At 40.4% G+C, this 26500-nt stretch overlaps 1 protein-coding gene across 1 annotated transcript in view; it reads left to right on the forward strand.

The window, feature by feature from the left end:
• Positions 1–26500, forward strand: part of EEA1 (early endosome antigen 1) — a 93558-nt gene that overhangs the window by 11375 nt on the left and 55683 nt on the right. The window contains exons 3-10 of the mRNA XM_019543926.1: positions 5509–5636; positions 10061–10115; positions 10216–10281; positions 11301–11337; positions 12213–12326; positions 12411–12532; positions 14065–14220; positions 25007–25123. Coding sequence (XP_019399471.1) covers positions 5509–5636; positions 10061–10115; positions 10216–10281; positions 11301–11337; positions 12213–12326; positions 12411–12532; positions 14065–14220; positions 25007–25123 — 795 coding nt within the window. The remainder of the gene's footprint in view (positions 1–5508; positions 5637–10060; positions 10116–10215; positions 10282–11300; positions 11338–12212; positions 12327–12410; positions 12533–14064; positions 14221–25006; positions 25124–26500) is intronic.

Here is a 26500-nt window from a genome sequence, read left to right on the forward strand (position 1 = left end):
AAAAAAAAAAAAAAAAAAAAAAAAAGTAATGGTGTGCTAATTTTATAAAAATCAGCCCTTTATTTATGTAAGTGCCTCACCGTCCCATGTAAGCATCTCAAACCAGCTATTTTCTTCCATCAACTTACGACTTTAAATTAAAAATATATATATTTTAAAAATTGCTCCCAAGGTGCATCAGAGGCTGAGTGTTTACAGCTGAAGTAGAAATCCATTTAGAAAGCATTTCTAACCTCTGTTCTAAAAAAGGATGGTCTTAGGTAGTGTAAATTAATATAGCTCAAGTCAAGTCCTCAGCTTCTGAAGAGTATCTTGCAAAGTGTTGGCATGGGAGCAATTTGAAAAAAGATAGATCTTGCTGACTTAATTCCTTCCCCAAAGCAGAGTTGGCCATTTATTGGAGCTATGCCAGTTTGACCCAGCTGAGAATTCGACCCTCAGGCTTACCTAAGTAACTTTATAATGAATATTATAGTTGTAACACCAGCATTTTGCCAGTATGCAACATGTGTATCATAATAATCTAATTAATTTGGGTACCACAGAGTGTTGTGTTTATTTCATGGTCAGCAGTTCAGTAACTTGGACCTCACTGGAAAATCTGTTTTATGTTGCTGCTGTTTGTGTTCAGTGCAGGAGTGTTTGATATCTTCTCTCAAAGTTGATCCAGTTCCTATAATGAAGTGGCTAATATTCAAGATGCTAACATAGTATTCTAAAGAATATCTCAGAGTTGGCATTTAGGTACATGTGGGAGAGATGGAACCTGGAGCATTGCACTGTACAGTGGAAGTGGCAGTTAAATCTTCCTTTTGCATTGTTTCAATATGTTGTCCCTGATATAACTATACTGCTGTAAAAGGCAGCTGGTTGACTAGGCTAAGAGAAAAAGAATGAATTATTTGCTTTTATGAGGCTATCAGCTCTGTTATCACAGCATCAATATGACATGGTAAGACCTTTTCAGAATCCATTCTTCCATTCTACAATGAAAAGTACACTCACATACCACTTAATGCTTCAGATGAATCAATTATTAGGACAGGAGAGAGAGAGCGCACAGCATGTCTACACATACCCTTCATGGCAAGTGTAGGTTTAAATACGATCAAGTTGAATATCTTCTCAACACTAGCATTTTTTTAAGCATTACATCTTAAGAGAACTTTTGAATGTAATGGGCTCATTGAGATTAGTTCATTTGGAATTGTTTACAGACCTAGCGTGTTTATTTTCTCTAAACATATGTTTTTAAAAGAATATTCACAAAATGGGAAAAGGTTTTTTTGCTATAATCTTGATCTTAAATTAAGATGTTCCCGTCCAGTGGTCTCGGACCCTCCACAATCTTTTATAAATATACTAAGTAGATAACCCGGGATTTAAATAAAAACTCAGGCTTTTGTTTTACTAGTTACAAATAGCAAGTAATAGATGGGTGGAGAGGGAGTGCCATGCTATTAGTGATCTGCTTAACACAACATGCAGTTTAGGTGATATACTATTAGCTTTGCCTTAAACTTAATTTAATCCTGTTATGCGTTGTTGCCCTTCATGGACGAAGATGACAACATCCGGGGGATCGAGGGGAGAAAGAAAATAAGTAGGAAAGAAAAAGGGAGGGAGGAAAAAGAAAAGATAAAACAGAAAAAGGAAAGAGAAAGGAGGGGGTGGAGGCTACATCATGTGCATATGTAGGTCATTTATAATCCTGATCTTTGCCTTGAACAGTCTGCTGCAGCAGGGGCAGGAGAGCCATGAGGACTGGTGTCACGGAGTCACGTAAGTGCCCTGTGACTGCGAGTGTGATTGGCAGAGCTGCCAATCACCCGGGCAGCTCAGGTGCTGGTTACCAGGGTGACCAGGCGGGTCACATGGCCAGAAGGGGGCAGGGCCGGGCCTTTATAAACAGCTTAGGCTGGAGCCTGCCTCGCAGTTCCCTTCTGGCTGCCGCAGGAGCTCTGCGGCTGAGCTGAGTGGCCCGAGTTAGTAGTCGCAGCCTTACCACGCTAACCGGCCGCGATGATGCGGGGGACAAGAACGCCCTAAAGGGAGGTAGGCTTGAGAGTCTTGGTGGGGGCTTGTGTTTATGTTTGGAGCAGGGAGACTCTGTGTGGTTTATGTTACAGCTGGGTGGCTTGAGCTTATGTTACAGTTTGCACCGGAGGACCGGGTGAGGCTGTAGGGGAGTGAGGAGGCCTCACGGGGGCTCCCCAGCCGTTTGGGGGTTCCCGGTGCCCAGTAGGGGCACAGTGCCAGCGGAGCACTATTGTCTGTGCCGGAGAGGCACCGTATTGCGCCAGGCAGGCGCGTTGTGTGGGGTTGCAGACCCCAGCCCATAAGGGTGGTGGTTTGCCCGGTGGGGGCAACCGGACCCAGAGAAGAGTAAAGGGGACAGGCATGGCAGCGGTTGCCTGTGCCCCTAGCGTGCAGAGCGCGGTAGCGGCCCCTGAGAGGGTAAGGCCCCAGAGCGGGGCAGAGAGAAAGCGCGGTAGTGGCCCCAGAGAGGGCGGCAGTATCAGGCCCCAGAGCGGGGCGGAGAGAGAGCGCGAGGAGCGCGGTATCGGCCCCAGAGGGGACAAGACCCAGTACAGGGCGGTGGCTTTGAGCCAGGCCCAAAGGGCGCCGGTATTAGGGCGGCGGTAGCGAGCCCGGCCCAAGGGCGCAGGGCGCGGGCTGGAAGATAGGGCGCCAGGCAGGCGAGGAGCCCAGGGTGCCTAAGAGAGAGAGAGAGGGCACCAGAGGGGCGAGGGACCGTACAACGTCCCCCAGAACAGCTGCGAGGCTTGGGGCATGCTGAAGGGGAGGTTGGAGGCACGCAGAGCCCTTAAGGCGGGGCGCATAGGGATACCCCAATTCGGAGTAGGGGCAGGAACATCGGTACCGTCAACTAGGGGAACAGAGGCAGCCTCCCATACAACTTATTTGTCATCAAAGTCGTGGCGGGCCAGATTCTGAGGGTGCTGAGTCCACCCTAACGGCCACTCCTAGGCCCCACTCCCTCACAACTGGATATAGGAGGTTTTCGTTTTCCTGGCCACACATTTCCTTCATTGGTTCTGCTATGCGTTGCTGTTCGAAGGCCAGCGCTCCATTCTAGATTGATGACCTCCAGGATGGATGGTCATGAGCAATTTGCTCCAACGACTCCAGGTCGATGTGAGCAAATTGATCTTTAGTGACACCTTTAGAGTGTCCTTGTACTACTTCTATAATGCACCGTGAAAACGTACTCCATTTGACAGTTTGCCGTTCGTGTTGGGCAGTCTCAAAAGGTGACTGGCTTATCTCAGCTGTGGAGTTTCAGTAGAGTGTGAATACTGGGGAGAGCTGATCTTCTGAGCACCTCAGTGGCTGGGATCTTTTTCTGCCACTTTAGTATCTTTTGCAGGCAGCACAAATGGAAGTGGTTTAGTTTCTTGGTATGACGTTGGTAGGCAATCCAGGTTTTGCAGGCATATAGAAGGGTTGGGAGAATGATGGCTTTGTAAACCTTCAGTTTTATTGACATTCTAATGCCTCTATGATCCCAGATGAACTTACCGAGTCTGCCGAAGATCATGCTGGCTTTTGCTAGTCTTGCATTGACTTAGTTGTCAGTGTGGTCAGCATGGGAAAGTGTGCTGCCTAGATGGACAAACTTGTCAACCATCAACAGTTGTTGGCCTGTTGGCCTATAACTGAGATGCATGGTTCCTGGGATGTTGTGCCAGGTGAAGGTTGAAACATCACTTAGGTCTTCTTCGTATTGATAGAGAGTCTGAAGTTGTCACTGGTTGACAAGAATAGGTCCATGGACTGTTGTATGTCAGCCTGTGAGCCGGCGCATAACATATAGTCGTCAGCGTGCCTGTTTTTAATCCTGTTATATGGTATAGCAAATGGAGCATAGATGCTAATTTTGTTATGAAAAAAGAGGAAAAAATATGTAAAAACTTATCAGTAAGATTTGCAGGAACATTCCAATTTCTGCAAGTGAAGTTTGCAATGTTAAGGCTGAAATACAGAATTATAGCTTATGACAGTATGGGCGTGTCTACATGTGCTTTTTATGTGTGCTTAAACTTAATGTGCATTTGCCTAATGCAGGGGCGGGCAATTATTTTGGGCGGAGGGCCGCTTACTGAGTTTTGGCAAGCCATCAAGGGCTGCACAATGGGTAGCCAGGGGCAGATCAGTATTAATTTTCTAAATTTTTTAGGGGTTCCATGGGCTGGATAGACTGGCCTGGTGGGCTGCATTTTGCCTACCCCTGGCCTAATGTATGTTAAGGCAATTTAGGCGAGCGTCTACATGTGCATGAGCTAATATGCCTTAACGTGAGCATGTGGACCAACTTGGGACTCAAGTTAGTTCCAAGTCAGTGGACACAGTGCCAATGCAAGTTAGCCATTTGCACCTAAATTTGATACCTGCTTTATGCAGGTATCAATTTTAGGCATGAATAGCCTAAAATCACCATTTTTAAGGCTCATTAAGCATGTACACACTAGACATGTGTCCTTAATGTGCCTTAAATTGGGCTAAAAAGCACCTTTAAATTGGCATATGTAGATGCACCTATATATCACTGAAGAGTGGGTGTTTTGAAACACCAATGCATGTGAAGAATGAAGGCAGAGCCCTTTAATCTTGCTTATACAAAGTTATAGAGTCAAAAAATACAAAACGCCGAGGATTTACCTACTGTAGATTCTTTAACCTCAAGTTAATAGGCTTCTAGTTAAACTGAGGTGGTTACTGTGCTACAGGCTAGTCTGGAAATCTGTAAACTGTTTAAGGTCACTTCATGGCAATTACTTTAACTAACCTAAATAGATTGAGTACAGGCAAAGTAAAAAGCAATACTGTATGTCTGCTGTAGGTATTCTGCAGTTTAAATGGATGATACTAATTTATTTATACAAAATAGATAAATTTGCTTGAGGTAGTTTTCTAGCTGGCTTGCTTATGGTTTCATCAATATATATAAAACTAGAAGTAATTCCATACCTCTCTCTATTTCCTTGCTATTAGTGTTACAAGCCATCAGGTATTTCAGTAAAAAGCAGGAACTTGATACGGGTATCATGAACCATGAGTGGGCTTTTCTGAGGGTCTCAGTTTTTCAAAATTAAAAAAAAGGTTGTTAGAAGAGGGTTCTGTTCCTTTGAAGGAACTTCCATGTAGTCTTTTCTTTTTTTTAACATAGTCATACCCCAAACACTTTGAAATATAGTGGCTGAGTTCTTTGTAAAGAAATTTTGGTTTTCTTACTTAATTTAATAGAATTAAATATTCTAGCTAAAGAAGTAATATTTATAAATGGTATAGTTGTTTTTGGAAAACAGCACTGAATAATGAAGAGAATGTTTGTGCAGGCCTTTCGGATATTTTTTTAAAATATGTTTTTATATGAGTCAACACACTCTCCTAAGTATTTTGTCCTGTTAAATGATATTGGTGAAAGTCTTATAATCAGTAGTATGGGAAAAGCCAAACACAACATTTTTTTTCCTCCCCTAACAGGGCTTTATTTGTCCTCTGTGTATGAAATCTCATGGATCTGCTGAAGAACTCTTCAAGCATTATGAAGCAGTTCATGAATCTGGCATTGATTCAAGCCATGGAGGAGAAGGTCATCCATTACCCAAAAGGTGGAGCGGCATTCATTTGCATATACACTTGTGTGTCAGTGGTAAATAGTCTCTAATTATGCTGAATCCTGTATTAATTTGAACAGTTAATTATCCAGTGAACTGTTTACATTTTGATGCCCCTTTTCTAAATGCAAGTAAAAGACTAATTAATACTATGTTGTCTCATACTGTCCTAGCAATTGATGAAAATCAATTGTATGTAGTAGTGTTGTTTATTCCATCATTTTCTAACTGCATCAGCCTTATCTGATAGTAGCAGTATGGCTAGTTAGAAAACAATTTCATTATTTTTGAGGTTGCAGAATATTACGTTCTGTTGAGGGTTAACAGGGAGGGCCTTGCCAGTTTAGGTACACCTTGTTTGGGTAAGTACCCTAATTGCAGGCTGTTGGGTAGTCCTAGGGTATTTCTTTCCCATCTGTCCTCCCAACATTATGTACTGGTTCTCAGAGACCTTCTTAATAATTGTTTCTTTTTGGTTAAAAAGATGCATTTTGGTTTTGATAAAAGTTTGATGTGGTAGGTAGCTTTTTACCAGCTCTGTGCAACAGTTGTTGGGGCAGCTCTTTGTGTGTGGCTTGAACGTTCCCAGAAACTGTATTTGCATGCTTATGTTTGGTCTTTGATGGGGAGAGATGTGGGATTCCAGTTGTTCCATTATGTTTCCTTGTCAATGCATATAGCGAGCTGTTATAACCTGTATTGCTTCTACTTTGTGGTTTGCATGATTCTCTTGGTTGCACACTTGAGGCAATATAAGCAGCTTAATGTAGCTATGTACAGCCTGGAAGAGTGTGATGCCAGTATAGCAAAGGTACAAACTGCACAACCTTTCTCTGTTAAATTAATGTCTGGGAAGTAACAAACCGCAACAGAAAGAATTAGGTTTTTGGGTAGAAGTGCAGTTTCAGGTGTGGGTTTATACTTCTTAAAGGGGATCTGTAAAACTGGCAGTGTGCAATTCCGTGTTTTTCATCTGCTTATCAATATTCCCAATTTACAAGTAAGAGGAGGGGGAGAGGCTTTTCATTTTACTTTCTAGTGACAGTCTTGTTAATTCAATATGCTCTGAGTTAAGCTGGGTTCTTTAACCTCTAATTATTACCAGTAGTGAAGATTATTTAGGACAAATCCTTCCCTTAGCAACTACTTGTTTTAGTGGAGCTGCGTAACGGAGGGACTGGGACACAGTGAATTCTATGTGATGATACAAAACACAGAATAAAACTCAGATTACATCTGAGCTTTGAGTGTGCTGGGAAGGAAGAAAAGTGAGCAAAGTGAGTTAATTTGCTTGCTTTCAAGTAAAATAAACCGGTATTGTTCTTTGTGACCTTTGTATAAACGCTGCGCATAGGTTCATTGAGTGGGGGTGATACCATTTTTGCAATCACCTAAGAGATATTTAGATCATACTGGGTCAAAGAATATTCATGCAGTTAGTGGAATAACAAGCAGGGTTTGCACCCTGGACAAAATGTCTAGGGATGGAGCTTCCACAACTTCTCTAGGTAGCTTGCTCTGATATTTAACCACCATTATAGTCAGAAAGTTCCTCCTAATCTCCAACCTAAATGTCCTCACTTTACTTGCTCTTAGTCCTGTCCCCTATGGCCACAGAGAATAGTTTATCCTCTTTATAATTGCTCTTCAGGTATTTGAAGACAGTTATGAAATCCCCCCCTTCCTTCTCTTCCCCAGGGTAAATAACCCTAGTTCTTTCCGCCTTTCTTTGTAAGTCATACTTTCCATGCCCCAATCATTTTTGTTGCCCTGTGCTGAACTCTCTGATCTGCCCACATCCTTCTTGAAGTGGGGCCCAAAATGGGTCATAGTACTCTGAGTATGGCCCCACTAGTGCTGAAGAGAAAATATGAATCACTTCCCTTGATTTGCAAATGACATTCCTGCTACTAGAGCTTAGTATGCTGTTGGCTTTTCTTTTTTCCCCTTTCTTTTTCTTTGCAACAGAAACACGCTGTTGGCTCATATTCAGCTTATGGTCTACTCTAACCCCTGGGTCCTTCTTGTCAGTCTATCCATTTATTCCCTAGTCTTTTTGTGTATTCAGTTATTCCACCTCACACGCAGGAGTTTGCACTTGTCACTGTTGAGTTTCATCTGAGTTTAAACAAATAATTTCATATTAATTTAAGCAAATAGTTTTTACTGTATAACTCCCATCCACACAGACTTTTAGCTGGTGGAATATAAGTTGTTCAGGGCTTTGGTAGTTATCCTTTATAGTTTGGCTTCCCTTTACCTTTCATGTTAAGAACAGTAAGAAATTGAACAAGGTTGGAGGCTGAGATCATTCTGTAAGTGGAAGAAGTCAAATGAGAACTCTTGTATAAAAAAAAAAAAAAAAAGGGCTATTTTTTCGCGACTGGCATTTTCAACGTTTCTTGATAGCATTGTATATTTTTAGATCAGAGTTTTACAGAAAATTTTAAAAAGTGAACACTTTTAAGATAAATGTATACAACTGTGTTAATCTGTAGTTTGTTAAACTAGATATGTCCCTTGAATATTGCTTGCTTGTCTTTTTAATTTCATTAACCATCTATGTTAACTTTTTCGGTTCTCACTATCAAAGACAACTATTACAGAGGAACTGACATTCTAACCTCCTGTCTTCACCGCTTTCCAGTGATGTGAAAGTATTTGTTAGTGTTTTTCATAACATTTTCTCTGCTAAAATGTACCATTTTGGGGTGAAATATGAAACAGCTCTTCAGTGCTTTGAATAATTAAGGATCATATGGTACAGTTCACAATACTCGAGCATCTGTTATGTAGTTCTGGCCAGATTCCAATACCATTTAACTACATCTTGCCTGTCTAAGGAAATATTTACACAGGGAAGATGTTCCATTTGTTTGTCATCTTAAGATGTAAACATGAACCAGTTTAGTTACAGTGGTCTAACACCCTGTATAGACACTTTCTCCTAATATAAAGCCTTGTTAACATTTAAAAGGGCTGCCTAGCAAGGTTATACTGGTAGGACTATACCAGTAGTCTCCTCTCACATAAGTGTGAAAAATCTTAAGGTGTGCTTACCTCTCCAGGCAGTGGTGTGCTCAAACATGACACATTTTTCCATATGTACTGCAGACAAAATGAGGGGTGGAGCTGTGTTTTATGCAGCACTGCACTTGTGCTAATCAGAGACTGAATTAGCTAGCAGGTGCAGTTCCTTGTGGCTCTTTTGTTTCAGATTTGAGGTAGTGTGTGCAGAGCAGATGTGGCATGTTAGAGCATAATGCTCTGTGGAGCAGTAAATGATGGTACTGTATGTATATGCCGTAAGTGGTTTTCACCAATGTAGAGTAAATTCCTTCCCAAGAGACATAAGCTACCCTTCCCCCCCCCGAAGATCATTTTTCATACAGGAAATGTGGAAACGTCTGTGATTTGGGGGAGGCATAGTAGTCATACATCTGTAAAAATGTTAGTTAAATGTTTCCAGCTGAGAAACTCCTGAATCCTGTTGTTGCTTTAAATGGATACAACTATTGAATCACTAGTTAAACTTGCCTTGACTCAGTTGTACTATAGTGCGTTCTACTGTGATTGGAATTCCTTGGCGCTCCTTTTGTACAAACCAAAAATGATGAGATGTTGGCATCGTTATAATAACTGCTGTATTATGCATGCACACATGCTGTGTTTCAGTGGTGGGATATGATCCTCAAAATTCAGCTAGCAAGCATAAGACATTAGAAGTTTAGGAGGTATTTTAGCCTCAGATCTCAGTTTCCTCTGTGACTTATAAAATCAGGCTCCAGAGTGAAGTTTGAGAGTAATGGACTCCCGGTTTTAAACAGCAGGCCTTCAAATTAGCAGAACTGTGGTGCATGTTGAATTGCTCTGCAAGTGAGATCCTATATAATGTTTCCGTTCAGAAGAAATAAGACGGCATTCTACCTTCTGGTGCAGCTCCTTTATGTGTTCCGGAAATTGAATGGGAATTATTCTGCCCCTTTTATGAACAAAACTTGTAACAGTTAAATAGTTTAAAGCATTGTTTTGCAATTCTGAATTTGTGTAGTTGATCTGTCCTGTAAAAAATATAATTTAATATTTTAAGGGAATTGCAAAAACCTCCCATTTCTTTCATGAAAATAATATTTTGCATCATGGATATGTTAGATTGAAATGCACTTATTCATGTTTGATGTCTTAGTATTTTAGATGCTTAGTTTGAAAGCTAGATAATGGTTGACTTAAATCCAATTTTAGTTCCAAAATTCAGAAATTTAAGAGTGTATTAAGGTATTGGCATGAGGTTCTGTATGACTGTTTTGTAAAGACAGTTCTTAGTAGGTGGTATTATATGTATTAATGAACTGCTAGTTGTTAATTGTCATTAACCATTAGTTGTTCATTTTTCCACTCCATGGATTACATGCATCCAGAGATGAAATGTCACTACTCAGACAAGAAATCCAAGACTTGCAAACTTCACTTAAGGTTTGAAAAGGCTTTTACTGGCATTATTTCAAATTGTGAAGTGTATTAGCAAGCTTAAATTGTACACTTACCATATGTGCTTTTCATCTCCTTCCTCTAGGAGGAAAGGTGGTACTCAGAAGAATTGAAGAAGGAACTGGAAAAGGTGCAAGGGCAGCAGCAGCAAGTAATTGCTTTAAAATACTTGAAGCAGGTTTACAACAAGCAGTTAATTATCAACATTGGCATTTGAAGATTAATACCCTTTTTGTGAGGCACGTGGCCTGATTTCAGTAATTATATAACTTGATTCTAAATAAACCATTTTTTGACAGTGATTTCTGGGTTTTAAGACTAAAGGGATATTAATGTATTTAGTGCTCCTTCCCTCTAATGCATGCCATGTAATCTTGATTCAGGCTTTTCCTTCCAGTGTGGTCATCTACAACCTTCTGGTATTTCAGCTGATCTTTTAGAAGCTGTAGTAAGATTTTGCTTCCAACATATTTCTGAGGATAGTAGTATAATTAAAAACTAAAGAAACCATAAAATCCCATATAACCTAACTTGTGTAGCAAAAAAAATTAATTATAGTCTGAACCCTCTTAACTGGCTAGTGGAAGTTCTCATGTTCTAACTTATCTTCATATGGTAAGTTACTTCAATGTGTAATTATACAAAGCTCAGAAATATGCACGCTGGGTGAAATTTGTCCCTGTCCAGAGGGCCAATAAAATTCATACACACCAGATGAATGATATGTAAGACTTGTCACTCCCATGCAATCAGAAGACTAGTCACCAGAACTTTCTTGGGTGAAAAAAATCCCTTTGTTTTTTATTCTCTGTATTAGCGTGCATAATATTTGCACAGACAGATTCACGGTAAAGGGAGATTTGTTACTATTGCACCCTTTCTAGTTTGAGAGTGTGATGGCTTAGCAGTACGAGGGGATGGAACATTATGTTGACCTTTTCTGTTCTTCAGGGGTAACTCCCTTCAGAGAGATGCTTAATCAAGTACACAAATTGCTTTACAGCAGCAAAGCCTGCACATCTATTTCAGTACCGTTTTTAAAGTTTCCAAGTATGACACTCATTTTCAGATGCCACAGGAACTGTCCTTAGAATTGTTTGTTGTCTTGATTGCCTGGTAATGCATTTATTCTTTTTTTCTTTTTTTACTTCCTTTTATTTATTTTTTAAGGAGTCTAAGCCTGATGGTTTGACACCTGCATCTACAGGTAAAAAAACCCACATTTTAATACTGTACTTTCTACTTTGCTCTGAAAATTGTGGGAGCAAGTTCATTGTATTTTCTGGGGAAATGATGAATAGTCTTTACTTGACTTTAAGGCTAAATGCTGCAATTATGTAAAATTGTCTTTTTGTATAAATATATTCCTGTGCATTTATAAAGGTGACCTCTACCATTCATGGTACATAAGAATGTTAGAGGAGATATTTTGCTTCATTGAATCATTCCTTGTTTTTTTTCTGAGGAAGATGTCTGTGACTGTGGAAGGACTTCTAATCATGGTTTTGATCATGCCTTCAACAGTTTCAGTCATCCAAACAGCTAATAAAAGACATGTGCCCCAGAGGGGGCGTGGAGACAAATTACTGATGCTTATTATATCAGTTGTCAGTGCTTGTTCTGTTTAGTGTCTTTCTTTCCTACTTTCTGCCAAAGAGAGTGCTTTTTTTGTTTAAAAAAATCCTGCATACTTATAATTATTCTTCCATGTGATATTTGTATGGGGCACTCAAGAATAATAACTTTCTTATGTATGCGCACTGTCTCCTGCTGATCTCTATTATATGACTTCTAATAGCATTGCAGGGCTGAAAAATCAGCAGCATACAAAAGTACTCAAGCTGGATATACTGTCTTTTTCCATTGGTCAGAATATGTGCTTTGTCATGTAAAGTACTGAGTGTTCTGATTGGCTTCAGCAAAAAACTCTAGCATGTGAATAGTCTTAATGCAGCGAATTGAAAGTTAAGTGAGCTTAGGTTGATTATTCATTTTCAGTGCTTTTTTAATCAATGTAACTGTCTGTATAACCTTACTCTAATTTATTTTGGGAAAATTAGCATAAGACTCTTCTTCTTATAGAACTTGAATCATTAGAACGGCAACTAGAAGAGATCCAATTAGAAAATTTTAATATTAAGCAAATGAAAGACCTGTTTGAACAGAAAGCAGCTCAACTGGCTACTGAAATTGTGGGTAGGTATATACCATGCAATCCCATTCTCCTTTTATCTTGAACCTTGAATAAATTATCTTCTGCCTAACATCCCTCTTAACTAGATCTTAAGGCCAAGTATGATGAAGAAATGAGTCTTCGAGAAGGTGCTGAGCAGAAAGTGATGAATTTGACACAAGAATTGCAGAGAGAGAGAACTGTAATAGAGGACCTGAAGACAGAGCTGGTAATTTATATCATGATAGTTATTTAACTTATCCCGACATTCCCAAAATAAAGGGGGGGATGGATTTCAATTGTTTGCTCATTCCAAATGCATTTTTAAAACAGACTGTCACCATTGAATTTGGAGCTCTTTGCAGAAGAAAGCATTCAGAAAATACCTGTTTCATGTCCTAAATTTCCAGTAACTTCTCATTGCAGAGGTGCAAATTATGCCTACCCTAAATATTAAACAGCTTGCATTATACTGCACAAAGTATGTTAAAACATGCTAACTATCTAGTACATTATTTTAAGGTTTCTGAGTAGCTTCCTTTTTCAGGAATGTCATTATGTGTTAATATTTGTACCTGCCTGTTTAGGCCTAACTAGGCAACCTTCACTCCTGGAGAGTGCCACTGCTAACTTCAAGGGTTATCTAGATTAAGAGGAAAAAGGTAACGTGTTTCACTCTTGCTGCCACCAGACAATCTAATTCATAAGACCTGCTTACAGGGGCAATGGTGGTGATTACAGTGCTGACAGCTGTCAGTGCCTTATTTGTGCTACTGATTATTTGGCACTTGACTTTGTCACACCAAGACACATTGTGGCTCTGTAGAGGTACAATATTCAAAGATTAGTTTTCCCTAGCAGTCTTTTTCATGATCACAATTTGAGGAACCTGGCCAGAGATCTAGAAACCTGCCTTCTATATAGGGTGCAGCAAAACTTTTTAGGTGGTGGCCCTTCCATCCTTCTGTCATCTTCCTTTAATGCACCCTGACACTCATGTTCTGGATCCTCCATCTCCTGTTCCTTTCACTCCTCTCCTTCCTTCCCTTGCTTTCTCCTCCCACCTTCAGTCCTCCCCCCACTCCACACACTGCTGTATTCTACTAGTGGTTGGCCTGTTTTTGTCTGACTCCATTCTATCCTACTACTACAACCTTCCAGCTGCCCAGTTTTGCTCTCCCTGCTCATTGTACTTCTCATGATCTTCTCTTCCTTCCTCCTTCTCTCTTTACCTTTTTCCTCATTCTTATGCTTTTTGCTTCTCTGACACGAGCAGTTCCTTTTCTCTTCCCACGTCAGTGTTAAATGTTGTATCTGCTTCTCATAAGAGCCCCGCTAGCAGAGCCTTTTTATAACATATGGAGTAACCAACCCACCTTTTGGAACTGATCTGTCTGTCAGTCAGTTATTGCTTCCCTGATCACTTTGTTAATTTCTTCCTCCATCCCTCCTCTTGTTCTGTTATCTTTTTAGTTTGGAAGCCATACCAGGTCATAGTGTATATTTTGAACATCATCAAATGTATATGGGATCTAGCTCCTGATTGAAGTTTTGCATTGTCCCACAGTATGGATAGCAAATGTCTACATTTATCTTTTTTAATCTCTCGTTTTGTGAAAAACTTTTCCTTTTGCAATTTTTTCCAATAAGAAACCTTGTGAAATGAATGTGGAAGTCTTTACAGGGCATGAAACCAAATTGTCAACACTTCTGTTGTTATCAGATTTCCTTATTACAATTACACATTGTGTCACTATTTAGCTGCAAAGGCCTGGTCAAGAGGATGTAGCTGTTCTAAAGAAGGAGCTGGTTCAAGTTCAGACACTGATGGACAAGATGACTTTGGAACGTGAGAGAGAATCTGAAAAACTGAAAGATGAGTGCAAGCAGTTGCAGGCAGAATATATTAACTCAGAGGTAATGAAATCATATAAAAAGGCTTTATGTGAGCCTTAGCTTTGCCACAGTGGTCATATGAAAATGACTAATGTTAATCCATCATAATGAATAGAATGTTGATTTTCTAAATAACCCAGTAGGGAGTTTCTTCATTACATTAGTGTTGAATGCATAATTACATCAGCAGTATTTATCCTAACAACTAATCTTTCTTTATATGAAAAGTAGAGCTTTGCGATAGAAAACGATATTTTTATAAAAATTTTCAGTGAAGGAGAAGCAAGTTCTCTTGTTGGTATGCATTACATCCTTTCCAGAGAGAGAGAATGAGAGTGATATATTTATGACTTGAAAAGAACAGTTATTTTCAGAACTTTTTTGTAGTATGCAGGCAAGAATAAGTTTTTAGTTGTTGTTGTTTTGGTTGTTAACTGCAAAGTTGACACTTTTTTTTGTTTTGTTTTGTTTTTTAAAGAAAAGAATGTTGTTATATTTAATTTTTTAGTGTTAATTAAAACTGAAAATGAATCATTTGGTACAACATAGAGAATGATTTAAATGTAGCAATTTAGGGAATGTCCAAGAGGCAAGGATTATTTGTGCTAGCTTTTTATTGGAAAAGCTGTATAGCTTGGAGAGCCGTTGGACAAGTTTTGAGGCATCAAGTGCCCTTCCTCAGGTCTAAGAAATAGGCAGATGCAGGCTGACTGAGTGTCAGAAAGAAGAGTCTATGCAAATGCAGTCTCTTTGGAGGAATGGAGGAGGGCTGTGAACTAGGAGTGAAACAATGTTAAAAGGATTCCTTATAAGAAGAAAAGATCAATAGATAGGAAATCTAGTTAGTGGCAGAGGGAGGCCATTCAAGACTTGAGTTTTTACTTGGCAGTATTTGCTCGGTTATAATGATCCATAAAGACATTGTTCGGATGAAGTCCATTTTTTTTTTTTTATGTTGGGTTATGGATTCATAACAGCAGGGTTATGAATTTCTGTTCCCAGGCCAACCTTGGTGGTATTTTGTGAATCTTTTTTGAGCACAAGGATTGTGAGATCAGAACGGGTAAATGTGTTCTGTGAAAAATGTGCTCCTGCTGGTCTTCATGCGTCTCTGTCCTATCTGTGTATTTCATGAGAATTCATTCTGGTGCATAGTTCCACCTACTTAGTTTCCCTGAGGCCATCTGGTGACATACTACACATGTAGTTCCATGTTATTTGTTGTGGCTCTGGAGAAGTGTTCACAGGGTTTGCATTTAGTTCTAAGGCAGAGTTGTGTCCCATTTGGAGTCTCCTGACTGGAGGGAGATTGCATTTGTTAGTGAGCAGGACCAGGAGGATGCTTGAAGACTGGGAGCAGGGAATCTTTCCCTCAGGGTCCTATCTTTTTTAATTGTATGTTGCAATTGTTTGATCCTTGTTATGGGTTTTAGTGTGGGATGGTATATACCAACCAACATAGTGCAATTTATGGGGGTGTTATTTTTGTATTACAGTAGGTTATTGCTAGGCATTCACATTACTTTTTCAAAGATGTGATATGTTTCTCTGCTGGAGTGTCATTTCTGGGGAGGTGTTCTCATACTTCCTAAGAAATCAGGGCAGTTGACTAGTTACCTCAGGTGCCTGTACAGGCAGTCCTCGACTTACAGCGATTATAAATTGACACCCTGTTTCAACTTTATGACGTCAGTTTTGACTTTACAATGCTTGATCTGATGCGACAAGTTCGCCACATCGCTCATCCCCTTGGAGAACATCTGTCCAAACGTCTTTGGACACTTTCTTTAGGAAAACTGACAAGTCTCCAGAAAAACTTTGAGCCGAGACTCCTGAGAAGACTCCAGCCAAGAACCCTTCAAAAAGTCCAGCAAAGTTGCCTCAAAGAAGTCCTTCCAAATCAATATGATTGCTATTTACAATATAAAGGCATTAATGTAGCTATATTGCTCATCTATAATTGATTGAGCACAAAATTCTGGGGTGTTTTTTGGTGAAAATAGGGTATCAGATCTTGGTTCAGGAACCAATCCCCCATTTAAAACATTGTTTCTTATGAGGAAATTGGTTCTAAATTGCAACTTTTCAACTTACAACATGGTTTTCAGGTTTTCAATTGTGTTGGGGCACACTTGCCTGCCTGTACACTAATGCCCGGAGCCTGGGCAACAAGCAGGAAGAATTGGAAGTTCTTGCACAATCGGAAGTTCTTGCACAATCAAGGAACTGTGATGTGATTGAAATACCAGCTACTTGGTGAGATAGCTAATGTGACTGGAGTACTGTCATGGATGGGTACAAACTGTTCAGGAAGGGCGGGCAGGGGAGAAGAGGAGGAGGGTTTGCACTTTATGTAAAAGAGCCATATGATTGCTTATAGTTCCAGTATGAAACTGGAGATGGGCCTGTTGAATATCTCTGGGTTAAGGTTAGAGGGGAGAGCAACAAGGGTGATGTTGTAGTGGGTGTCTGCTATAGACCACCAGACCAGTAGGAAGTGGTGGATGAGGCTTTCTTTAAACAGCTAGTGGAGGTTTCCCAGTCACAAGCCCTGGTTCTCATAGGGGACTTCAATCACCCTGATATCTGCTGGGACAGCAGATCCTCAAGGAATCCATTTCTAAGCACTTGGAGGAGAAGAAGGTGATTAGGAACAGTCAGCATGGATTTACCAATGGCTAGTCATGCCTGACCAACCTGATTGCCTTTTATGATGAGATGACTAGTTCTGTGGATGCAGGGAGACTGGTGGATGTGGTGTACTTCGAGTTTAGCGAGGTTTTTGATACAGTCTCCCACAACATTCTCACAGACAAGTGAAGGAAGTGGGCTGGATGAATGGACTGGAAGGTGGACAGAGAACTGGCAGGAGCTTCAAGCTCAAATCAAGGGCTTGATGTCTAGTTGGCAGCCGGTATCAAGTGGAGAGCCTCAGGGGTTGGTCCTGGGGTCAATTTTGTTCAGTGTCTTTATCAACAACCTGGAAGATGGCACAGAGTGCACCCTCAGCAAGTTGGGAGATGACACCAAGCTGGGATAGTAGCTAGTAGATATGCTGGAGGGTAGGGCTGGGATTCAGAGTGACTTGGACAAATTTGAGGATTGGGCCAAAAGAAATCATGAAGTTCAACAAGGACAAGTGCAAAGTCCTGCATTTTGGATGGAATAATCCCATTCATCAGTACAGGCTAGGAGCTGACTGGCTGGGCAGTAGCTCTTTAGAAAAGGATGTGGAGGTTACAGTGGACAATAAGGTGAATATGAGCCAACAGTGTGCCCTTGTTGCAAAGAAGGCTAATGGCATACTGGACTACATTGGCAGGCGTGTTGCCAGCAGCTTGAGGGAAATGATTCTTTCCCTCTGTTCAGCACTGGTGAGGCCCCATCTGGAGTACCGTGTCCAGTTTTGGGCTCCTCACCACAGAAAGGATGTGGACAAATTGGAGAGAGCCCAGCAGAGGGGAACAAAAATGGTCAGGGGGCTGTGGCACATGACTTGTGAGGAGAGGTGGAGAGAATCTGAGCTTAGTTTAGAGAAGAGAAGACTGCAGGGAGATTTGATAGCAGTCTTCAGCTACCTAAAGTGGGGTTCAAAAGAGAATGGAGCTGGACTGTTTTCAGTGCTGGCAGATGACAGAACAAGGAGCAATGGTCTCAAGTTGCAACAAGGGAATTGTAGGTTAGATATTAGGAAAAAAATTCTCGCTAGGAGGGTAGTAAAACACTGGAACATGTTACCCAGAGAGGTGGTAGAATCTCCATCCTTGGAAGTTTTTAAGACTCAGTTAAACAAAGCTTTGGCTGGGATGATCTAGTTGGGGCTGGTCCTGCTTTGAGCAGGGAGTTGGACTAGATAACCCCTTGAGGTCCCTTCCTGCCCTAATTTTCTGTGATTCTATGATTCTGGGTAAAAATGTTTTTCAGGTTGGTGAAGTGGGTGTAATGAGTGTTCTTCTCAGAGCAAATGCAGTGGTGTCTGGGGAGGTACAGCTTTCTTGGTGTGAGTGGGTTGGCTGATTTTGTGGGCAGAAATGTGGTGGTCCATGGGTTTGCTATATATGGTGGTTTGTAGAGTGCCACCCCGGATGCAGGTTGCGGTGTCCAGAAAGTTGATGTTGGTGTGGGAGTATGCCAGAGAAAATTTGATTGAAGGGTGGTAGTTGTTGAATCTGCTAGAAATCAAGAAATGAGTCTAGGTGTTCAGTCCAGATGAAATATCTCTATGCAGCTCAGGTATAGTGCAGGTTTGGTGGTGCCACTTGCTAAAAATTCTTCCTCCAGGTAACTCAAGAAGAAGCTGGTATTTTGATACCATTATGCTACCAAATAGTCCTTTTCCAGTATAGTGTATTCCGTTTGGAGATCTGGCTTAAACTGTACCAGCAGAAGAACTCTATACCACATCTCCATGTGGAGGCTGTTGGAATAGCTGTAGCAGCTGAGATCCTTTTGGGTGATTATAACTGCCTATGCTAAAATGTTTCCCAGTATAGCTATGTCTTGTAAGGGTATAACTATCCCTCTTTCAAACTCATTTGTATGCACCAATAAAACAGAATGGCAGCCATTTTTTTTTTTCAGAATAAGTCATAGGCATGGGAGAATAGGATTAATGAGGCCCCTAAACTTTCTTGAAGGGAAGACCAGGGTTTTCAAGGTTCCATTTGCCCCTTAATTTACTTTGTCCTAAACAGTTCGGTAGCTGTACAGATGATTGGCACCTCAGTAATATTGCCTTCCCTGAATTTTAGAATGACACATTCTAGGTCTGTCCTCCAGAGCTGTAGAGTTATACAAGGCAGAAAAGCAGTTATTTTTTAACTGCTTTTTGAACTGCTCAGTTCCTGGCTATATTCTCTTTCTTTGTCCTGTGCCAACTCTGAAGCATGTGTGAAGTGGTATGAGTTGTAATAGTAGTACAGTGAGTCCAGTACTATCTGGTTCAAGTTGATGTATTCATGTTTAGATGCAGCTTTCGCACATTAATGCAAATATCCATGAAGAAAAGAATATTGCAGTCAGTGACCTAAGTAATGTGGTTGTGTGGTGACACAAATTGCTGAAGAATTGTGCTTTTGTTATGAATTTGCTCGTGTTGATGCTTTAGGATTAGAAGTTGTATTTCAAAATGCCAGCTCTAGTTTTATGGTTTCAAAGATAATCATTAAGTGCCAACTGAAAGTGAAGTGGTATATAAAGATCTACCAGAACTGAAATCCATAATCCTGCAAGACCTATTTCTATCAGAGTATGAATTAGCCTTGTTCACTTTGGGTAGATTTAAATATTAGCAGAATTAATAGGTTGGTCAGAGTGGCACTTTAGAGACTAACTGATCAGAGTTTTTGTAGGCAACAATGTACAAGCTAGCTGATACAGAGCTGTTTCATGTTGTTTGCCCTTTATGAAAACTAAAGTGTATATTGCTGTTCATTTGTGTTGGGTATAGTGGGAGACATGGGGGGAGAAGGGTGTTGCATTGGTGCAGATCGATTTAATGCATATATCAAGAATATCATGCATGTGAAGGGATTAGAAATTGTGCAGAACAATGCTTATACTTAGGTCACCTGCCTGAAAAATTAGAATAGGCACTATTTGATTTGCCAGTTAGTAGAATTTAAATGTTAGGGTAAGTATCGCTGATTTTACATTTATTTAAAATGTTGCTATCTTCTCTGCATCAAACTCTTAACATACGTGTGAAAATAATAAATGCAAATGAACTATATTAAGAATAAAACTTTGCTATTTAAGGCAAGCAGTGCTAGATCTGCCAAACTTTAAAAATGAATAACAACCTAAATTCATAATGCTTAAATTTATGGGTGTTTTTTTCTTAGTTGGGTTTTTTTAATACACTTGTGAAAAGTGTTTGATTTGAGACTGCTAGAAATTTGAATCTGTTCATCTACATCATGCCTGTCTATAGGGCTGGTAATGCAAGCTTTTCCAGGCCTCAGCCTTGTTCTCAATCAGCTCTGGGGCTGAGCTGAGTGTGTAAAAATAGACTAGACTATGTGGCCTTTGCTTTTGTTAGATCGTGAAATAATATCTTACCCTGTTAGGATTGATTAATTTCCCCCTCCTCCCCCTGCCCCAGTAATTTTTTAAAAAAAGAAACAGCTTGAATCAAAGGAGTTTGAGAGACAAATCTGTTTGTAAATGGATGTTTGTCCTTTACTGAGAAATGAAGTTAAGTGAAAGAATTTATTTTTTCCATACTTGATGTTTTCCTTAAATGTTGGCTACGTCATCTTATCCTTGGGATTTTTTCTTTAGCCTTCATTGCTGAAGATTAATAGTAAGGAGTACTGTGCGGAATGAGATTAGTGGTTTAACCTCTTTAAACTCAAACAACAGATTTTAAAAATGGTGTTAATGTCTTGAAAAGATTGATGGGGGTGGGAAGTGGGATTTGTGAAGCCATATTCTAGCTATATAATTGGCTCTTTGGTGCATCCACTATTTTATTTTCTTAATACAAAGTGAAACTTGAGGGAGTTTCATGTTAGTACGAATATGATGAGTGATACAAATATTCATCCCATGTTTGATTTCTGACTAGTGAACCTTGTGTGTGTGGTAACCTAGTGTGTTTGTACATGTGCTCCAGGGTGGGGTGCGAGGGGGCATTTTAATTGGAGCAGCTTGCAGGAACTGCTCTAAAACGTCTGCAGCGTCTCATGTATTCAGAGTCCCCACATTTCAAAATGGCAGCAGGGGTGCTTTTAACTAAAGCTTGTTTGACAAGCTTTAGTTAAAGCACCCTCACTGCCATTTTGAAACATGGGGACTGAATACATGAGACGCTGCAGCATGCTGAACTATTCCGATTAGAGTGCTCCAGCAGACGTGATTCACTGAGTCTGCTCTGACGTATTCTAATCAGAACGCATCGGAGCACGTGTAAAAGTGCCCCTAAACCACAAAAATGATCCAAAAGCCTTTACTAAAATCAGTGGAAAGAAGTACTTAATTTCATATGCAGTGCTATCCTCTGTACCCTGTGCATTATTTTGCTGTAGTTAGTTTAAGTGTATATGGATATTGTAGGTTTGGAATTGACTTCTGTTATCTTTAAATGTGTCTTTAAATCACCTACATGTCATAAGCATAGATTTTGAATTGTTTTGTCCTGAGTAGTGTGTTTAATTCTATACATATAATGTTCCTTTGTCTTGTAGGGTTCTTTCTTAAAACTGAATGCCCTTTAAGGGGGATGTTTTATTGCAGATTGTGTGGATTTGTAAATATATGGCTTGTATCACTGCTTGTTTTCCACCTTTCATCCATCATTTTTATTTTATCTTTCTGCTTTCTTATGGAGACGCTTAAATTTGAGGTAACTTTTTTTTTTTAAAAAGCTTTTAATCATTGCATTGTAATTTTGTTCTTTGAAGAGAATTTCAAGTTCCTGTTCAACTGATATATTTCTGTTTGTCCATTCTTCATTGCAAATGCATCAGCCAGCAGATACAAATGATTTGTCATCTATTTGTTGCCTGTTTAGTAATGCAATGTGAGTTTTTATTTTTAACGACAGTTCGATCTTACAGAAACTGTTTCCTATATATTTTTATTGTTCCTAGTGAAAATGGCTCCAACAGTCTCTGACTCGCAGAAATTTGCCAAACTTCTGTATGTCTTACGCATCACTACCTGTTTTGCAGAATACCTATAGGATTCCATAAATTTTCTCACAAAGCTGTTTATCTGTACAGTGGGATGCTCAGGGTGTTTTTAATCGACAAGTTGGCAACAAAAACAGTATGCATGCCTTTTATTTAAACAAATAAACAAAAAAGTAAGAGTTAATAGCAACATATATTCATATACCAAATGTGCTTATCTATTCTTTCTGCTCTTCTTTTTATGAGCAAGACAGAGTGAGTAATTTGTCTCTGCTTATTAGCTGTTTACATTTATCTGGTATCTTATACATTACTCTGTGTAAAACTTCTGAAAGACGCATGATCCTTTTTAGGAGGGGGATGCAATTTATATTAACACATGAGCTTGTGATCAATGTTTATTTTTTCATACCTTCCACAGAAATCTTATGGCTTCATGCAGTTTGGGAAATGGAAATCAGCTGTAAGAAATGATGCTGTTTATGCACAAAGTGCATTTTATTTTTGTTATGCATCTTTAATAAAGAAAACTGCTGAAAAATGTCTTTGCAGAAACATTAAAGAAAAGAATTAGTAGCAGCCAAATGAGATGTTGAGATTCATTAAATAAAAATTTAACTAGGGAACCCAATATTTATTCATATTTTATTAAAAGTAGGTACTTTGTCTTCCAGTTTAAAGATCAGATCTTAATTCCTACATCTGTGTATGGAGAAGCTTTCTATACTTGTGTATAACTGTCCTACCACATCCATTTTTCCCCACTTGCATTAAAGTCCTGGGGTCTTTGCTAGGGAGGAGTAGTGACCAGGCATATATTGAGTCAGAGGCATGACAGGGCAGTTCGGCATCCAGGCCAATGGTAATGTGTGGAGACAGCGGTAACTTCCAGCTGCTGGTGCTACCAATATGGTTATGCAGTTGCGGCGGCAGCTGTTATTTTTCTGTATCACTTCCAAGTTGCTGCCAAAGGGTGCCACTATGGTCTTTCCACCTTAGTTAGGTTACTGTATTGAGTATTTGTCCCTGGAGGGATAGCAGTGGATGGTTATCTCCAGGGATAAGTACAGACAGTCAAAAAGCCAGAAGCCGAATTGATTCAGCCTTTGCAGATTAGTTTAAACTGCATAGATTAAATTGAAAAGCAAGTGTACAGACATTCACTTTTGATTCAGGAAATGCAACCACATTGCTGCAGTGGCTCAGGCCAAAAGCCAGGAATGCTAGATCTATCTAGCCTGTCAGCCACTGGCAAAGGGAAGGGACTGAAGCTCCAAGGCTTTCCCCGCTTCCTGCTTGACTGGAGGGGGTGTGGCCAGGCCCCAGCCCAGGCCTAGCACACTGAGGGTCTGCCGGGGGGTGGGGGGAGAAAGAAGGGGGTGGGGAGAGTTGCTCCAGCCAGGCTTTTATCTGCTTCCAGGCTGATCTACCTTGTTGGGGGAGGGGCTTAAACCTGGCCTGCAAGGTACTCCAGGCCGGGTCTGTCAAGGTGAGGGGGGCAGCCCCTGCCAGGCTGACGAGGGAGTGGTTGGGGAAAAAGGTAATGGCATTGAATTCATCAAAGTTTGAACAAGAATAGCCCTTTCCCTGTGGGCTGTGAAGGAGATTTTAAACCTCACTTCCTCCCGTCTGCCGTAGCCTGCTGGCCTGCCTGACATTTGACCATGCCCCCACTCCCTCTGCTCAGGTGGGGAAAAGCCTGGCAGGGGCAGGCAGACTAGGCTGTGGTCCCCAGCTGGGTTTCCTAGCCCTACCCCGACCCCTTTGCTCTGGCTGGGGAGCAGAGGGGCAGGGCCAACCCTGCTCCACTGGAGCAGACAGCCCAGCCTAACCCAAGGCTGCAAAGCGTCCTGGGATGCTGGGGGACTGTGAGTTAACTTGAACCAGGAAGGGGTCTGGGACAGAAGTTCCATAAACCAGGTTGACGTAAATTAGTTAAATCTGATACTAGATTAAGTCAGGTTCATCTTAAACTAGTTTTGGCCATTTTGAAAATGGTTTATGTGCACTGAACTTCTGTTCTGTTATAGGTTTAAACCAGTTTATATGTAACTTCTGTCCTTAGCCCAAAAATATTATATGCCTTCATCACTGTCTGTGAACAACCCAAAATTGTTATTTATTCTCATGGCACTTCTGTAAGGTTAGAGAAAATTTGTTTTCGGTTTACAAATGGAAAACTAAGGCACAGAATAAGTGAAGTAACTTTCTAAAGGTCAGGCATTGGTGAGACCTCTGCTGGAGTAGTGTGTCCAGTTTTGCATCTCACACTTCAAGAAGGATTTGAATTATCTGGAAAGACTCCAGTTCTGAACAGCAAAAATGCTTAAGTGCCTATAAGGCTATACTTAAGAGGAAAGGCTGAAAAGCTAGGGTTATTTAGCCTGGAGAAGAGAACACTGAGGGGGAACACGGGGGGATTTGATAATGGTCTTCAAATACCTGAAGAGTGATTACAGAGAGGCTGGCGATGGGCTGTTCTCTGTGGCCATAGGGGACTGGATTAGACACAATGGCCTCAAGCTGCAGCAGGGGAAGTTTTAAGTTTCTGAGGAACTTTCTGATTATGAGGGTAGTCAAGCACTGGAACAGGTTACCCAGAGACATTGTGGAATCTCCATCCCTGGAAGTTTTCAAGAGCAGGTTGGACAGGCACTTAGAATCATCCCCAACTAAACCATGTCAGCTATCTTGGACAGAAAGCTTGACTAGATGACCTTTTTAGGCCCCCTCCAGCCCTGCTTTTCTGTGATCCTATGTAGGAAGGCTGTGGGCAAGCTGGTGTTGGAATCCAGTCATCTCAAGTACCCTTTAGTACCTTAGCATGGTACCTTACTATTGCAGGACTGTGTTGCTCCAATAGAGCCTGATGGACTCCAACCCAAAGCCAGAGCTGCAAGAAACGTTAAGGTCTCTATGCAGATTATTTGGAATCTGTCCAATCTCAGGCTTTTTGCCTTTTGCACTGTATTTGGTAAACATAATTTTCTGGAGGGGTAAAAACATGAAGGGGTCTTGGTTAGATCTCCATCTATTAATGCTTGGTGATTGGGGCCAAAGCTTACCCTGTAACTTTTATATAAGAGAGACTAACTTACTTTGCAGTTTGGTTTATATTTTGCCCTTGGATGTCCTGTCTCTATTTGTTAACTTGTCTTTTGTTTTTGGTTTAGGCCACCATAAATCAGTTGAGAGCTGAGCTTGCCAAAGGTCCTCAGGAGGTTGCTGTGTACGTGCAGGAACTACAAAAACTACAAAGCTCGGTTAATGAACTAGAACAGAAAAAACAGGTGAGAATTTTATTACTGTATCTGTATATTCTACATGTATGCAGAAATAGAACAACTTGTTACAGTGAAGGGAGTACTAACAATCCACAGCATGTTTGAAGGTTTTTTGTTTTAAGTTTAAAACCTAAACTTTCCTTGGGTCTATTACAAGTACAGTATAAATTCAGTTGTGTTAATACTTTCAGCTTGTATTAATACGACATAATATATTTATACGGTATTGGCCATCAAAGTATTCAGAAGTCATTAATCATGCCCCAAAATATGAATCCAAGCTTAAAAATTGTAATTAAATACATTATGGAGTCATTTTTATTTCCTTTCTGGTTTATAGACTATAATTGAGTCATTATCAGGGTTTCTTCACAACTGTGACAGCTAAAAAATGTTTATTATGCTCATAAAAACAGCCCTCTTCCATTGCCTCTGCTGCAGGATGTAGAGTTTTAAAGAGCTCTTAAAAATCATGAATTGCACATGGAAAAACAGTAAAATAAAATTAAAAGATAGAATGTTCCTATATTTTTGGTCATTTCACCTCTTGTAGAGGTAATAAAACATATGTACACAGTGATGCATGTTGTAATTATATTAACACTATCTGCTTGTTTTGTAGTTGTATGTCACAGCTCTACCACTTTCAGCATACATCAATCTAATGTGGTAGTATTAGGGTCATCAGAGCTGGAGGGAGAGGATGTTCTTGTAGTATGCAGGTACCCACTGGGACAAGTGCAACAATGCAGGATCTGTCACAGCTTGCATCTGCTCAGTTATAGCATTGTGTGAGGGGCTTGTGCTGCTCAGGACACATTCAGCCTGCTTTCTTCTTGGAACAGTAAGGAGATTCCCAATGTAGTAGACCAACCTGTTGTCCCTTATTTTGTGGTCAGCACAACATCAAAACGGAACCTTTTTAATTGTGTATGCTTGACTGGGGGTTAGGATCTAGGAAAACCTAAAATTCAGAACCTAAATTAATATTTGTTTGATATCAGAATTGTGGATTGGGATAACTAGAGCTCAGCTGCTGGTTCCTTTCAGCCTTAGGGTACATACAGATGTTCAGGGAGGTTAGATTGCAACAAATCTATGTACAGAGAGGTTAGATTGGTCCATCACCAGGGAGGACTATATTGTGGTTGCTCGAGGCTGCAGGGGGCGTGGTCAGGAAGGCCAAGACAGAGATGGAACTGGGACTAGCTACCCAGATCAAGGACAACAAGAAGTCCATTTTTAAATACATGGGGGGGCAGAAAGAAGGTACTGGCTAACATGTGGCCCCTGCAAGATGCTCTAGGAAATCTGGTCATCACACCAGATGGCAAAGCTAACTTATTTAACAACTTTTTTGCCTCCATTTTCCTGGGCAGGGAC

The sequence above is a fragment of the Crocodylus porosus genome, unplaced genomic scaffold (assembly GCF_001723895.1).
Source record: "Crocodylus porosus isolate Cpor-Errol unplaced genomic scaffold, CroPor_comp1, whole genome shotgun sequence".
Lineage (NCBI taxonomy): Eukaryota > Metazoa > Chordata > Crocodylia > Crocodylidae > Crocodylus > Crocodylus porosus.